Raw genomic sequence first — 17,121 nt, 5'->3', positions numbered from 1 at the left:
ATTTTATTGTTATTGTCACTTATTATGTTTCTGTTCAGGCCTTCTTCTCCTTATTCACATTATAGTCTCTCATTCAAACCACTCCCTGGTTACTAAGATAATTTGCCCCTAGCAAACAGCTACTGAACTTCCAAACTGGAGAGGTGCTGAACAAAAAAAAATTAAATAATTAAAAACTATAGATAAAAAAAATAGAGATCAGTTTCAAACTGTCTCAGAATATCACTCTCTACAACATACTAAAAACTAATCTAAAAGACACAAAGGAAGGGTAAAACCTCTACTCTATGATGATGAAATACACCCATAATAAGAGGCAATGAAATGGCAACCTATTTTCTAGCAAAGAGGGGTGCTGCCACCTAGTGTTGTGATAAAGGTTATTTGTAAGAGCATTTGCTAGTGCACCACCACATGCAAGCCCACCAGCAAGTGACATTTTAGATCAGGGGTGCACAAAAGGTAGATCGTTTGTCTACCAGTAGACCACTTTAAAGTTTTGGGTAGACTTTGAGGTTGAATGCAGTAGGACGACATCCGGCAACTTCATTTTCCCCCCCAGCATACTGGAGCTTTCGAGTGCGGTTGCCCAAGCCTTCCGTCTTTGATTGTCCCAACCAGGCTGCGCTATATCTATATCTATATCTATATATATATATATATATATATATATCTATATATATATCTATATCTATATCTATATCTATATATATCTCTATATATTTCTATATCTATATATATCTATATATATCTATATTCCTCCCTGAGGAAAGCTCCTGTGTGGAGCTGAAACATCGGATTAATAAAAACCATGTAAGACATTTGCTTTGTTAGATTCTTTTTTGTTTTATTTTTGACAAATACTAACGAAAATCCTGTGAGTGCTAGCCTTTATTGCAATTGTACTTTATTATTTGATTTGCATTAGCACCCAGGCAGTGACCCCTTTTAGTCTTGTAAAGAATCGGCACTCACCAATATCGGGGCAAAGGCTGGGTGCTGACAAAAATAATGCATCAAACTCAACAGTAGAAAGCACTCACAGCTACAGCATCAATCAGGTCAGTGATTTATTTCAGCATACCATCTACGCGTTTCGATCACCACAGGATCGTCATCAGGATGATGATATATATATATTTGTTCCTACTTTATATATGTTTCTGTGTGCAGACTACAAAGTGGGCCATAAAGAAGGGAAGTAAAAACTACTACAATCCTTCCACATTGAACTTGAAGTTGGCACTTGAATAATGTTATTTGGGCATTAAATATGAAGTTGGAACTGCATTTAAATATTGCTATGTGTCATCGATTGATACTTGTTTATTGTGCCAAATGATAGACGTTGCACAATTTTAACTGTGGTAGATCTCATGATGGAGGCCAAGTGGCAAGAGTAGATCACAGGGTGACAAAGTCTGGGCACCCCGGTTTTAGATCATCCCTATCTGTTATCCAGAACCCTTGGGACAAGGAGGTTTACAAAGGGTATAAAAAGAACTGTTTTGCAATTAATAGGTATTTATTCTAACTTGGTTATCATTACGCCAATGTCTAATTATAGACAAAAAGCAAATCTTTAAAACAAAAAACCCCATAAACCCTGTTAGTTGAAATGAAATGGCTTTAAAGTTTTTCTGGAGTTTTCTAGACATCTGTTTTCTGGGTAACAGATGCCAGAAATTTATATGTTATAGGATATGTTATGAATCTCTCTTACGTGCATGACTTTCAATGAATTTGTCGTGTTCATATGGCCCCAATATCCTGGCAAATCTCCTCATTGCTTCATAAAGCTCTTGGACATGCTTGGGATACCGTCGTTCTAAAACTAAGAAACAATAACAAAGTATGTTATTCAATAGTGTACAGAAGGAGACATTCAGACACCAAAAACAAGTGCAAGAAAATATCATATAAAAGCAACATATTGCTATCACTTCATTACTAGGATTTTAAACATGCCAATAAATATATCTTAAAGGGCACCTATCGTATCAAAATCGTTTCCCTCACCATGTGGGCTAACAGAGTATTTTTTTCAAGAAAGCCCTCCAGACATGCGCTATACACATTCCACCACAAGGGAGTTCCTGGTGAGGAGACCATGTTTCGGCACACACGTGAACACGAGTGCTCAATATATGCATGTGTTTGACACAGAATCGACTGAAAAGTCTCCAGGACTTAAATTCATTTGTGTCTGCCATACATAGGCAAGAGACAACAATTGAAAAACAGCAAGTTGCAAAATATCCTATTCTTAAAATGTTTTTCCCTTGGACATACCAGCTGTTGCGCTGTCAGTCAGTGAGGTTACTTGGCCATAAAGGCAGCTTATACAATGAGAAATAGAAACATATTCAATACATAACCCCCAACTTTTAAAAAATTTTTTTAAACATTAGCTAAATCCAATAGGATTGTTTTGCCCCCAAACAGATTCATGCTGCTTAGTTAGAATAAAATACATAGTACTATTATTATTACAGAAATGAAATGGTTTTTTTTAAAAAGGACTCTATAGTGTGTAGGGTTCTCATCCGTCTCCATTTCCTGAGGACAGGCGCCATTTTGACACCTAGATCCGTAGGAAACATCCCCATTTGCTGCCAATAACACAAGTAAATCTGACAGACAAAGGGGTTATTAATGGTTAACTTATCTATATTTGAAGGTAAAATCTCAATGTATTGAAAGCCTTAATTACTTAAGTCAAATATTAATAGTTCCAGCAAGTCATGTTTCTGCCTTGCTACAGTATGTAAACTTTCCATTGTTTGTGGTGTGGGGTTGTGGATTCTTTTTGTCCTTCAGGTTCAAAATTCTTTTCCTACAATTTATGCATGTATATAAAAATTAGGGGTGCACCAAATACAGGTTTTCAGTTTCTGGATTTGGCCAAGATTCTGCCTTTATCGGCAGGATTTGTACAAATCCATGCTCCTGGTTGAACTGAATCCTAAAAATCATGTGACTTTTTGGCATTTAATCACGGAAATTGAAAATATCTTGCCTCGCTCTGCTCACAGCGAGATTTAACCCTTCCAAAACCTTATTAGCATATGTTAATTAGAGTTTGGATTCGGTTCAGCCGAATCCTTTACAAAGGGTTTGGGGGTTCGGCAGAATCTAAAAGTGGATTCAGTGCATCCCTAATACAAACGAGTGGAAAGCATGGAATCTTATACATAACTTAAATGGCAAGCCATCTTAATGTATTGCTGACAGGGTTCTAATAAGTTCAATTCGACCATATGTTTAAAGGAGACATATCCTATAAAAATTATGAATGTTCCAATGAATTATACTCCTCTAGATATAGAAGGATTGGGCTTAAAAATGTTGTGTTTCGAACTGATTTTTTGAGAAATTCCACAAAAACCCCACTAGCCTCGCCCATCTGTTCCACTTCCTGCTGGCTGAATTCTCTGGATGAGCTGGGGAGCCGGCGGCCCTCCGTACACTGCACTGTAGGATAGGAACCAATCAGCAGCTAGGCTGACCTGATAGGGAACTGAAGCCTGTCTTTGCTTGTGTGAGTGCAGGGCTGTGATTGGCTCTCCCCCTCCTACTGTGCTTCTGGCAGGGACCGTTAGGACACACCCGCTCTTCATTTCACACTGGACAGAGAAGTGATACGATCTATAGGGAGCTCTAATAAAGGGGCCATTTTTACAGATAGGATTAATTTTTAGCCCAAAGGGAAACCAGCACCGTATATTATTCATAATTGCCTACAAAATTAGCGTTTTTTCCCATTTATCCAATATGTCTCCTTTAATAATTACTAGCTGAAGATGTGCTTCTCCATATGTAGAACAGCAGAAGCCTAGGTTTGCTCATAGCTAGTGCAGAGATATCATAAAGCTATGCCAGTATAGGCCATTCTTCAGTTTTTCATCATCAATTTTAAATCAGAGATAAACAAACCATAATTTTTGGATTGACTGACCAAATACTGAAACCATGAATTTGTGTATTAATTCGAAAATATCCTTGCAGTTCAGCCAAATCCTAAAACAAATCTTGGATATGGTGCTACGCTATTTGCAAAAATGCTACTAGATTAAAAATTTATTAAGCATAAATGTGAGGATAAAAGAACACTTACTTTGAAATTTCCTAAGATTTATAAGGCCATGCTCTCTTATAATTCTGAAATGTGAAAACAAAAATGTATTTTAGCAAGTCTCTTTTCTGTAATAAAACAATGTTTCAATTCCAAGGCAATGATTGCCAAGCAAAAAGGGGATGTAAAGTCATCCCTTTAGGTTAAGGATTATGATAGAATTTCTAAAAACAAGAAACTTTCCAATATACATGCTTTGTTTTATTCTCACTGTTCTCTAAATAATCAATTGATTTCCTTTGCTGCCACAGGCAGCCTCAGTCAGTCCATTGCTTTGTTGCTGCAGTAATCCTATCCCTCTCTTATTGCTCAGTCCTCTGTGTGCAACAGGAGCCAATCAGAGGCAAGTATGCTCGTTTGCTGCCTGTGTATTCTCTGTTCCAACTGGCCGTGGCTACACTGAGAGATAAGAACAGCCCGCAATTGCCCAAGTTTCTTGTACAGCTGAGGCAGGGCTGGCTGAGGCTGCTTGTTATCTTCACAACTGTAAGAATAAAATAAAGCATGTATATTGGAAAATTGCTGGTTTTTACAATAATGGGATGAGTTTACATCTCCTTTAAAAAGTAGATTATGATCTACCACTAGACCTGGTGTTCAGCATTATCTACCAACAGTACCATTAAATCAGTGATCCCCAACCAGTGGCTCATGAGTAACATGTTGCTCCCCACTCCCTTGGATCTAAGTAACCTCAAAGTAGGGGCCCCATTTTTAAATCTGTGTCTTGGAAGCAAGTTTTCAAAGCAAAGCACATTTTTTAGACAGTTTTACTCCAACCAGAGCCTCTTACAGGCAAAAAGTCCACATCAGCCTACCAAATCACAGCCCTTATTTAGTATACTCAAGGAACGTTATTCATGCTTGTGTGGAAAAAAAATAAAAATTGTGTTCCCTGTATTAGATCATCTTTATAGGCACTCTTCATTCTTAAAATAACGATTCAGCAAATGAGTACTGATATGGATTATGAAAAGGGGACTGAAATGTGGCTTTTTTTTTTTTTTTTTTTTTTTTTTTTTAGAGTAGTTCAAAGATGATAATTTTTTTATGTGAACTACTACTTCAGGCTGTGAAAACTTTACACAAATTACAACTCATATTGCTAGTCTGGGCACCCCTGCACTAGTCTGGTAATCATTTTTAGTATAAACTAAGAAAAAAGTATTTTTTAGTTTTTGTGCAACCGATTTTCCCTCTCTTTAAAGGACAAGGAAACTGTTTTTTTGTATATACATCACCATTCAGTTAGTACCTCCTTGCTCTTCCAGATAGCTAGCTTTATTTTCACATATACCATTTCCAAAAGCAGTAACATCGTTAATGAGTTTTCCTTTTAAGTCTGTTGTGTTCACCATATTTGATGCACCTACATCATGAAGAACGACCATTTAGAGCAGTGGTCCCCAACCTTTTTCGCACCAAAGACCGGTTTCAAGTAAGACAATTTTTCCAAGCACCGGGAGTGGGGGGGTGGCGCAACTAGTGCATGGTATATAATTTAATTATTACATATAAAATGTAAATGTAATTATTTCATTTTATATTATGCACTTTTATTTTTATTATTACTACTACATTATAAAGTATGATACAGCTCAGTGGGAGACCTGAGCTTGTCTCCCTGCAACTAGATGTGCCCAGCCCCTTTGCTCTTCTTACTCTCACCAAAGTGGTGACATCCCCTGCCAGTTAGTATGGAGCTTTAAGTACTTTGGTCCTTGTCGCAATCAGTAGAAAGCTCCCTGGGCTTCACTTAGCTGTTGTCATGGCTGTGTAACACATCGGGGAATTGGGATCACAGGTGATTGGGACCAGATGTGGCCCGATTCAGCACAGCCCACGGCCCTGCACCGGTCCACGGCCCGGTGGTTGGGGACCCCTGATTTAGAGTATTGGCACATGCATGAGAAATCCCCTCCCACTCGCGCGTCAGTTTGTCATACAACACACACTTATCACTTCTAAAAACCAAGCGATCAGTGTGTATAAAGCAAGCTTGGTTTGTGCATCATCATAGCAACCATATTAGTGAGTTGCTATTGGTGCACGCATAGTAGTGGCAGGGCTTTGACTGATGATTGTTGGTGAGCCGTTTTTTCAATGTGCATTCACAAGGACTTTTGAATGTGCATGCGCTGCCTCATAGTCTCATCGACTGAATTGAATTCTGGGTTTTTCTATTACAGAATGTAGTGTTTTTTCTGCTATAAGGCTGCTGATCAGGCAAACAATTTAAAACACACTTGAATGAAAGAATGACACCACCAAAGGTATACAGTGGATATAAAAATTCTACACAGCCCTGGTAAAATGTCAGGTTCCTGTGCTGTACAAAAATAAGACAAAGATAAATCATTTCAGAACTTTTTCCACCTTTAAAGGAGAAGGAAAGGCAAAGTCACTTGGGGGTGCCAAAATGTTAGACACCCCCAAGTGAGTTTAATCGCTTACCATGTACCCCGGGCTGGTGCCCCTGTTAGGAGAAAACAGCACCAGACCAGGGTACCTGTAGCGATGCGCTTCCTCCTTCCGGCTTCGTTTCGCTGCGACTACACAATAGGCGCATGCACAGTAGAGTGAAAAGCCGACTTCTCTGTTAAAGTTCGGCTTTTCACTCTACTGCGCATGCGCGCGCTCGTGAAGACGGAAGGAGGAAGTGCTGCAGGTATCCTGGGGCTGGTGCTGTTCTCTCTGAACAGGGGCACCAGCCGGGGTAAAAGGTAGACGATTCAAGTCACTTGGGGGTACCTAACATTTTGGCATCCCAAGTGACTTTGCCTTTCCTTCTCCTTTAATATGACCTATAAACTGTACCACTCAATTGAAAAACAAACTGAAATCTTTTAGGTGGAGGGAAGAAAACCAAAAAAAACTAAATAATGTGGTTGCATAAGTGTGCACACCCTCTTCTAACTGGGGATGTAGCTGTGTTCAGAATTAAGCAATCACATTCAAAATCATGTTTAATAGGAGTCAGCATACACCTGCCATCATTTAAGGCTAATGCCAGACGAGGCGTTGGGTGGATATTTTCTGCAAGCGGAAAATCGCTTGCTGAAAATTCTACTCTACGCCTCGTCTGGCATTAGCCTAAAGTGCCTCTGATTAACCCCAAATAAATTTCAGCTGCTCTAGTTGGTCTTTCCTGACATTTTTTTAGTCGCATCCCAGCGACAAAAGCCATGGTCCACAAAAAGCTTCCAAAGCATCAGAGGGATCTCATTGTTAAAAGAAAATCAGTCAGGAGAAGGGTACAAAAGAATTTCCAAGGCATTAGATATACCATGGAACACGGTGAAGACAGTCATCATCAAATGGAGAAAATATGGCACAATAGTGACATTACCAAGAACTGGACGTCCCTCCAAAACCGAAAGAAAATTGGTCAGGGAGGCTACCAAGAGGCCTACAGCAACATTAAAGGAGCTGCAGGAATATCTGGCAAGTACTGGCTGTGTGAAAGCCAAGTCAGGGTTAAGGGATGCGGGTCAGGGTTAAGGGAGCGTCAATTGAAGCCTTTGTATGTGCTGAGAGCTGACGTATACCATGTGTGCCGACTCGCTTTAGCCATATGAGTGGGAGAGCGAGTAGCAGGAGGCTTGGGTGGGAGTGGTATGAAGTGGTGTGATGGCAGTTCCATATGCGGTGAATGTAACCGCGTTGCGGGACGCCAATTATAATTAGGTTGTGAATCCCTAACAATTATCGCTACGAGCGCTGCCTCCCTGTTATCAATGCGGGCCACGTGTAATTGAGATGACCCACCATTATAGCTACCCTACCAAATACAAACTGTATGTTTGATAGCTTCAAATCTGGATTTCTTTTTGGCTTTGGGTGCACAGCCTGGGGGTGGGCAGAAAGTTGTAGGGTAGCGAATTGGGGGACAGGAACCAGGCTGTGTGTTGTTAATTTAACAACTATATTAATTGTGTCTGGTAATTATAACCCGCCTTGTTTCTCCACCCTAAGGGATTTATTCCTCCCGGTACTATCTTTATTTGAATTACTGGTGTAAATAGATATATAATCATGTTCTACTCCTAGCGTACCCCTCTCCCCCCCTTCTCCTGTGATTAGTTGTAAATACAGTAATGGTAATGAATTTGGCACTGACGCTCCTGTATAGTGGATCTTCTGTGTGTAATAAGTAACTTGATATTCGGAAAATGACTAATCTTATTAAAAGATTATTAAAATCTTATTAAAAAATCTTATTAAATCATGTTAAAACAGTATAGACAATATCCGCGTCTGATGAATTAATTGTTTTTAAGGAATCATTGATTTTTCTTTTTTCTATGGGCCCCGTTTTAATGAGACATTGATTCTCTTTTTAATGGTATGAATTAAAAGTTATATTTTAATGCTAAAGGCACCAAAATGAACTTTGTATATATTTAGCTGTTTTTCTTCAGCTGGAACTGGGGCCTTAGTTAAGATAGAGGGAATTATGAACAGTTCCAAATACCAGTCAATATTGGCACAAAACCTTTAGGCTTCTGCTAGAAAGCTGAACATGAGGAGGAACTTCATCTTTCAGCATGACAAGGACCCAAAGCATACATCCAAATCAACAAAGGAATGGCTTCACCGGAAGAAGATTAAAGTTTTGGAATGGCACAGCCAGAGCCCAGATCTGAATCCGATTGAAATCCACTGTCTCTCTTTATGGAGATTAACTCTTTGTTGCACTGTCCTTGTCCTTTAAAGGAAAACTATACCCCCAGAATGAATACTCCATACCTGGATATCCATATTTATATTTGAGAGTTCAAACTCAATTTTGTTTTGCCTCTAATAAGGATTAAAAAGGATAAGGATTAAAAAGGGAATCATTTTTTAAAATTTTTTTTAGACGGCCTTCCTGTAATTTAGAGCTTTTAGGATAACTGATTCCATACCTGTACTGACAAAATCTCACGGTAAAAAAAACTATATATATTTATATTTGATTTTATAGGTCTCATTTTACCCTATAACAAAGGATACACACATACCTTTTCCTTCTCTGCCTTTCCTTTAACCGTGAATGATATATATCTACAACAGAGATTTTCAGAGCTATATTTTAAAAAGAATAAGAGGGTTAATTGTTTGCTTTTGTACCTGCACTTAAAAAACAGAAATATTACACACTGTATTGTAGTCACTGCAGTCACTCCTGTTTATCTTCCTGTGCAAGAAATGTGCCCTACAGCCCAAATGCAACTTAAATAATAGCTGCCACCAAGGTCACACAGCAGCTTTTTTATATAAATTAAAGCTGTACTTTTAAAGCAAAAGGGACACATTTAACATTGCATTATCCATTATTAGTATAGTATCTTGTGTAAACAAAACTATTGAAAACAACATGCAAATTAGCAAAATATTTGACAAATCACTTTCAAGTTATAAAACTACATCTTCAACCTGTCACAAGCAAGGTACAGTAATCAAATGTATATGTTGTATGTATACTAACATAACTCACCTTAAAATTATATAAGCTGGTTAGGTATAATATATATATATATATATATATATATATATATATATATATATTATATAGTTATATCCTCTCACTATAATCTTTGTATTTATTTACTGCTTGGTAAAAGGCAATATAATATGGATGTATGTGTTGTGCTTAAAAAGGGACATAAAGCCCAAGTAAAACATTATACTAAACTGCTCAGAGAGCTCTTTCTTGCTCTTCAATTTCATATGTGCAGTTCTTAAACTACTATTGTCATGAAGCGAGACCTGAGCGCTACCTACTGGTAGCCCCAGGGAGAATGGCAAAAGCTAATTTCACCAAAGCTGTAAGAGTCTATTGACACTTATCTGATCAGTTTAATTAGGACAATGGTACATGGGATGTTATGTTGCTCACGGCAAATCTGCACTACCGACAATGAGATAGAATAGGGATGTCTTGTTGCCTGTGGTAGCATAGATTTACTACAGACAACAAACTATTGTGTGTGTGGTATTACTCTCAATCCTCTAACACATTACCCATACTCCTATAACAAATTAATTATGACAAAAACATATTAATGATGTTACAATGTATTTACCATGCAAAATATCAGAATCATCCTCAACAAAATCGATATCTCTTAAGTCCCATTCAGCATAGTTATCAAACTCCTGTTTAAGGGGGTAGAAAAAAATGTTACCACAATCAACACTTAATGTTATCTGTACAAATGGAAAAAAACAACAAGATTTCTTAGACAATTACAATTATATTTCAAATATTGTTTACCTCAATGAAATCCGCACGAGCAGGCATATATCCTGCCATATCTCTGGACAAGAGAGAGTCAAAAGTTGGTCTTGGTGGGTCTTCTGCAGCTGGAAAACAGTCTAAGATTACTTCATCAAACATAATAAAAGAGAAGCAAAAAGTATGGTATTGACAGTAGAATATGCTATACAAGGTAAAAAAAAGCCTACTACTTTTGTTTGTGGGAGTATCATTATTTGGTTTACATACGATGAAATGGAACAGCTGTGTCCATATTCATTTCCTCCTCTGCTTGCTTCAGATTCAGCAAGGTGCTTGCAAATAGTGGGTTGTTGATAAAGTATTTCATGTAGTGTTTTTCACAGTCCTCCTTTGTCTTTGTCCGCATCTGATTGGCTACATCTTGCCTAAAAATTAAAACAAAAAAAAAAAACCTTTAAACTACATAGCAGTTACCTTGCTAATTAAATAGAAAGTGATACTTAAAGCAGAAACAAAGAGATAAAATTGTTTCATGGGTAAGATCTGGCGATTATGCCAACTTTCGCACCAGTTACAGAGAAGCACAACCTCTGCTTGGATATGCAGCTGCTTTGAGCATCTCTAATCTACAATTTAACAGAAGCTGCACTGTATAAGCTGCAAGGCACTGGTGTATAAAGGGCCAGCTTTGTGCATGTTTAGCTTCAGCCACTAGCTTCCGCAAAGACATGTAACAAACACTAATTAGACTAAGTTTAATGGAGAACTTAATACCTGTTATTTATTGTGCTTATGTTGAAAATAAATGTATAATGTCCATACAATTAAAGTGGAAATTTAGTTAAATTGGGTATGGTTATTGGTTATTGGTTAGGGATCTCATATCCAGAGGGATTAAGCAAAAAGAACTTTGTTTGGTACTTTGTGTTTACAACACCTAATAAAGATCAAATAATATAAGTTATCAATGGTCCAACCATTCTTGACGATATCTAACTGCCCATTTTTCAGATCTGATAGAAAACCTAGAAAAGACTTATGTCTAAAGACAGAGAGAGGTGTCTTTGAATCCAACATACAGGAACCTATGTGCCTGTACACACACAGTTGATAGTGCAAAGGTCAGTAATATTGCTGCAATTGATGTGTCACTGTTACTGGTATAAAGGAAGTCTCTTTTATACACTCTTTTTTTACACCTGTATCTAGCTATTAAAGTAAGATTTGTATCTGTGTGTGTAAATTGCAGGAGGGTGACTGGCAACACAAAACCCAAATGCAAAAGAGCCTGAAGTTCCGTGTCTTTGTGGATATAAACAATAAGCTGTTTTATTGTTATTTGTACAAATCAGCACCCAGCCCGGCTCCATTCCTTAACTTTTCCTTTGCACATGTTTGCTGTTGAGTGATGTGGCCTCATGACATGCCACAGCAAATCAGCTTTCACTCTGCTCTGTCACTCACATAATTCTGCGTCACTGATGCAGATCAGGGAGCCAAAGATTCTGGAGGGTGGGGAATGGGAGACTGCTTTAATTAACCATAACTCTGTAATAGTGCAACATTTTTTAAAAACTATAAATTGCCAAAATGTTTGTTTAGACTTTATATTTTTAATATTATTAACTTTTTTCATGTTTGTTCCCCTTTAAATTCTGGAGCTCTCCCACATTTGTTTTAAATCCATGTTTTTTCTTTTCTATATGTTCTCTATACACTACAACCCTGACATAAAACAAGGCTCACCAGTTTCCAAATCCACAATCCATTACTGCTTCAAGAAGTGACATTTCTTCTTGAGCTGTCCAGCTCGGATCTAGGATGGGAAAATCTGAAGTCTGGAAAACAAATCCCAAATAGTACATACATACATAAGATTCATTTAAAGAACCATCATTTATCAAAAATAATAGTCAGGGTTAGTACTGTGAATTCTTTAAAATAACACCCTATTTAAAGTGATTTTTGTGCATACATAACTAAGTGTATTCATATGGGTCTATGCCTTTTCTATGTCTAATTTTAACAGGTTTTGTTTGTACCTTTATGTCTATGGCATGCAAAGGCATGCTGACCACTAAGGTGTGCGCACGCAGAAACAGGTTGATTAAAAACACCCTTGCAGTTGCTTTTCATTGAAATCAATAGGAGAAGTTCTGCCTATGGCATACACAAATGCTGTGGGGGGGGCCACCTAGGAACACTCACTTTGATGTAAAGCATGTATTTGGCGAACATATAAGTGCGAAGACATACGGGTGATTAGTCGCCGTGACTTTTAAAAACTCTGTAGTGGCGACTACTCACAGTGATTTAGCTACTGAGTGTGATTTAGCTTGTGAAGTGCCAATTAGTCGCCCTGTGTGACACTGCTGTGAATCCATGCCACAGAATTCATGGACTAATCTGCTAAACAGGGGTATAGCTGGGGTAGCACCTAATCTAGGGGAGAGCTGTCAGTCTGTTTACATCGGTATAGTTTACTGGAAAACCATTAACCAGCAATTCACAAAAGTTGTCATAGTTGCAAGCCAAACAAATGGCCATAAAGACAGTTCCTTGGACAAAAAAAGTCTGGGCAGCGTGGCAAAACATACCGGGACCTGCACATTTCTTGGTCTCCCAGCACAGCCTTCAACAACAGGAACAGTGCCCCCAACATTTCATGACAGGGACAGAGTGGCCCCCAGCATTTCATCACAGGCACAGCATGGACCCAATAGTTCACATTTCATAACTGGGACAAAGTGGCCCAAGAATTCCATCACCATGTGGTCCCCAACATGTCAGGCACAGCGTGGTCCCCAGCATTTCATGACATACAAAGCGCAGCCCGCAACACCAGATATGTTCACCAGGAGGTGCTTAATCTCATGGATATTCAATATACACAAAGTTAATGACTAGACTGGTGCAAAATATTTTAAACTCTTTTAAAGTTGTACCTTATCTTTCAGTTATGTTTTAGTATGGCTTAGTCATTGCTATTCTGAGACAATTTAAAAATGGTCTTCTAGTTATTGTGGTTTTCAAATTATTGCCTTTATTTACCCAACAACCAGAGAACTGATTGATTCTAAAGCAAGATGTTGAGAGTCAGTGAGTGTCTTGCGCAATTCTTTCAAATATGAGCAAAGAATGTTTCAACCCTTCAGTAGTAGTATGAAAAAAAAAATTATTGCAGCATTTGGAGTGGAGGTTTAAGACTCCTTATAATTTAGGTTAAAAGATTTAAGTCTCCTTTAAGCATTTTGATTACACTTAACTCTTTCATAATTCATATTAGGCACATCAGAAAAATATATGAATGATAATTACCAGGATCTCATAGCTATGATCACTTTGGTGCTTTTTATATTCAAATCCTCTTGAGAAGCACTAGAGAATAAACAGAAAGAAACTATAGTCATGTTCAGTATGAAAACACTGGAACTGTTCATTAAAGGAACCTGTCTGGAGAGGAGCATATCAGTGAGTCAATGCAGTTCCACCCAATGGGATTTTAAAAACCAGACTGTTGGGTATCTGCCTAAAGTCAAACATCTGGTTGGTTACATGTCACATGTCTTAGACCGATCAGTCCTAGTTCAGATCTAGTAACCAAAGACGTGACATCTGTAGGAATAGGAGAGTATCTAGGTACCAACATTTCAGGCACTTTAAAATATGAATCTGTTGATAACAAGTTGTCTAATGCCAGGCAGTGTCATTCTGTGGCTACTAAAGCAAATAAAGTGCTGTCTTGTATAAAAAAGGGCATTGACTCAAGGGATGAGAACATAATTTTGCCCCTTTATAGGTCCCTGGTAAGGCCTCACCTTGAGTATGCAGTGCAGTTTTGGGCTCCAGTCCTTAAGAAGGATATTAATGAGCTGGAGAGAGTGCAGAGACGTGCAACTAAACTGGTTAAGGGGATGGAAGATTTTAACTATGAGGTGAGACTGTCAAGGTTGGGGTTGTTTTCTCTGGAAAAGAGGCGCTTGCGAGGGGACATGATTACTCTGTACAAGTACATTAGAGGGGATTATAGGCAGTTGGGGGATGTTCTTTTTTCCCATAAAAACAATCAGCGCACCAGAGGTCACCCCTTTAGATTAGAGGAAAGGAGCTTCCATTTGAAGCAGCGTAGGTGGTTTTTCACGGTGAGGGCAGTGAGGTTATGGAATGCCCTTCCTAGTGATGTGGTAATGGCAGATTCTGTTAATGCCTTTAAGAGGGGCCTGGATGAGTTCTTGATCAATCAGAATATCCAAGGCTATTGTGATACTAATATCTACAGTTAGTACTAGTGGTTGTATATATAGTGTATGTATGTGAGTGTATAGATTGGTAGGTGTGGGTTAGGTGTGCTGGGTTTACTTGGATGGGTTGAACTTGATGGACACTGGTCTTTTTTCAACCCTATGTAACTATGTAACTATAACTAACTATGAAAAGGAAAGTAAAAATCACTGGGGGTGGGGGTACCAAGTTTTTAGGCACATCCTAGTGATTCTAATCGGTTGCCTGGTAACCTGGGCCAGCTCACCTCTTCTTAAATAAAGAACAAAAATTGAGAAAATAAAGGACATGGCTCTCAGTATACAGTATCCCAGACTAGCGCATTTTATTTTTTTAGAGAAAATGGAAACCATCCCAGGGTTCACAGGAAAGCCACTAATGGCTGACGAAAAACCTAACAACTTGGCACCCCCACCAGAGCTTTTACCTTTCCTTCTCCTTTAAGTTTGCATTCCAGCAAAACTAATTGTGATATCTTGTTCTACAAAACATTCAGCCAGGAGCTGCAAATGCTTTCAGTTATGACAATGTTTTTAATGCTAAATGTATTATATAAATCACAGGCTTACCACAGTCAACATTCAGTGGACAATGAAAGCCAAACTCACTGGGAGTTATTGCTACCATTATTTCTATTGACTATATAAGCATTATATTCTGCATTGCTGTACAATAAATTGATGTATAAAATTGACCATACAGATTACATGTAAAAATACAACCGAAAACAGATACAAGATGTAGAGAGGGAACTGCTAAATAGAGCTACAATCTAAAAAGGGTTGCCCATTTTTCTATGGGTAACACTGAAATTCTTTTCTGAAAAATATTGTCTTAAATTATTCCTCTAAGTTCTTTGAGCAGGGAGACATAGGTGAGGCCATGACAAAAAGGTGAATAAACACTGTCTAAAAAGCAGCTATGTTCCCAAATGTATTTAAGGAAAAACAACATTAAAGAAATATGGTCTGGCACATTTCATATTATGCACAATTGACTGGCTAGATATTTTTCTGCTTCATGGCCTTTCAATAATCCCAAAGACAGCATTACCTAAAGACTATGCATATGCGCAATTACCTGTAAACACAGAAGAAATTCAGGAGGTCCACATTCAGCACATTTAATGTATGGTTCCATGAGATATGATGAACACCCTTTGCAGGGTGGTTTGTCAAAGGGATCACCTAGAACAACATTCAGATTACTCTTTGGGTATCACAGAAAAAGCAAATTGAATATATATTATTACATAATACAAATATCTAGATAAAAATGTAAACCCCATGTACAAACAATTCACCCTTAAAAGGGTAAGGTACTTCTTACTGCTTGCTGAAAAGACAGCACAGTCCTGCTCTGGAAAAATCAACCCTAATAAAGTTTTTCAATTAAACTGGAAGATCTGAAATCATATTTATTTTAAGGGTTATGAAATACTTGCAGGTGTGGGGTGACCTGAAGCGCTGCCACTGATCAAGATGGTAGGTTGTGGGGAAAAAGTCTAGTGCATCACTGCCCTTATAGTTTAAAGCAGGGGTGGGCAAACTACGGCCCGCGGGCCACGTCCGGCCCCTTGGCCTTTTTAATCCGGCCCGCCGACGACGCCAAGTCTCATCACGCGAGACTTGGTGTCATTGGCGGGCCGGAATTAAACAGACTAAGGGGGCGTAAAGCTGGCCTGGGGGTAAGTAAATGTGGCCCGTGAGCCAAAAAGTTTGCCCACCCCTGGTTTAAAGTGATACTGACATGAAAAAATATGAATCTACATAAAAAGTTATTTATGTTGATCATTTTTGCCGATAGGTTTGCTTTTAGAAGTAATTGTTACTTAAAGTTCCTAAACCTGACTGTCCCTTCTAAGCCTGTCAGTTATAGCTTCTAATGCTAAGCTGCTGCACAAATATGGCAGCCTCCTCACAGGCGAACATGGGGGATCAGATAGGTAATGTAAAAGCATTGGACAAATACTTATGGCAAAATGATAAAAGATTATGCAAAGGGTTTCATTTCTGGTGTCAGTATCTCTTTAATGGTGTGTTTACTTTGCCTCAGTCACAGCTTTTCTTCTCCACTCTCTGAATTAGACAAAGTTCTTGTGGAGTCACATGAGCACCAGGAAATACACAGCAATAATGCACACGTTTTTCAGTAGAAAATAACATTACCCACAACTACGCTTCTTCAAGTACTACACAGTTAAACCTTTATTTTGTCCTTTTAAATTATTTTCAATACAGTATATAATAAATTTGTGGGCAAAGTGACATTTTTCCTCCAAATATACTATGCAAACATTATCCTTTTAAAGGTAACATCATATATTAATACATTTACTTCATACAGTAAATAGCTGATACCTGAGCATTATTGTACAACGCAGTTCTAAATACAGAGGTGCAGCAGTGACTCCCCTCTATCGACCACTGGATTTACTGTATTATCACTGCCGATATTGTGCAAGGCCCACTCTGTGGTACCA

The 17,121-nt window shown here is 38.3% G+C and overlaps 1 protein-coding gene across 1 annotated transcript in view; it reads right to left on the bottom strand.

Annotated features, from left to right (window-relative positions):
• tada2a (transcriptional adaptor 2A) overlaps positions 1 to 17,121 on the bottom strand; it is a gene marked incomplete at its 5' end in the record, with an annotated part of 29,332 nt that overhangs the window by 11,973 nt on the left and 238 nt on the right. Inside the window, 9 exon segments of the mRNA NM_001016651.2 lie at positions 1,724 to 1,834; positions 4,118 to 4,161; positions 9,139 to 9,202; positions 10,204 to 10,276; positions 10,395 to 10,483; positions 10,626 to 10,783; positions 12,105 to 12,196; positions 13,677 to 13,736; positions 15,720 to 15,826. Of these exon segments, the coding sequence (NP_001016651.1) occupies positions 1,724 to 1,834; positions 4,118 to 4,161; positions 9,139 to 9,202; positions 10,204 to 10,276; positions 10,395 to 10,483; positions 10,626 to 10,783; positions 12,105 to 12,196; positions 13,677 to 13,736; positions 15,720 to 15,826 (798 nt within the window).

This window comes from Xenopus tropicalis, chromosome 2 (assembly GCF_000004195.4).
Source record: "Xenopus tropicalis strain Nigerian chromosome 2, UCB_Xtro_10.0, whole genome shotgun sequence".
Lineage (NCBI taxonomy): Eukaryota > Metazoa > Chordata > Amphibia > Anura > Pipidae > Xenopus > Xenopus tropicalis.
The sequence above is the reverse complement of the archived record's forward strand: the minus strand, read 5'-3'. Positions and strand labels throughout refer to the sequence as shown.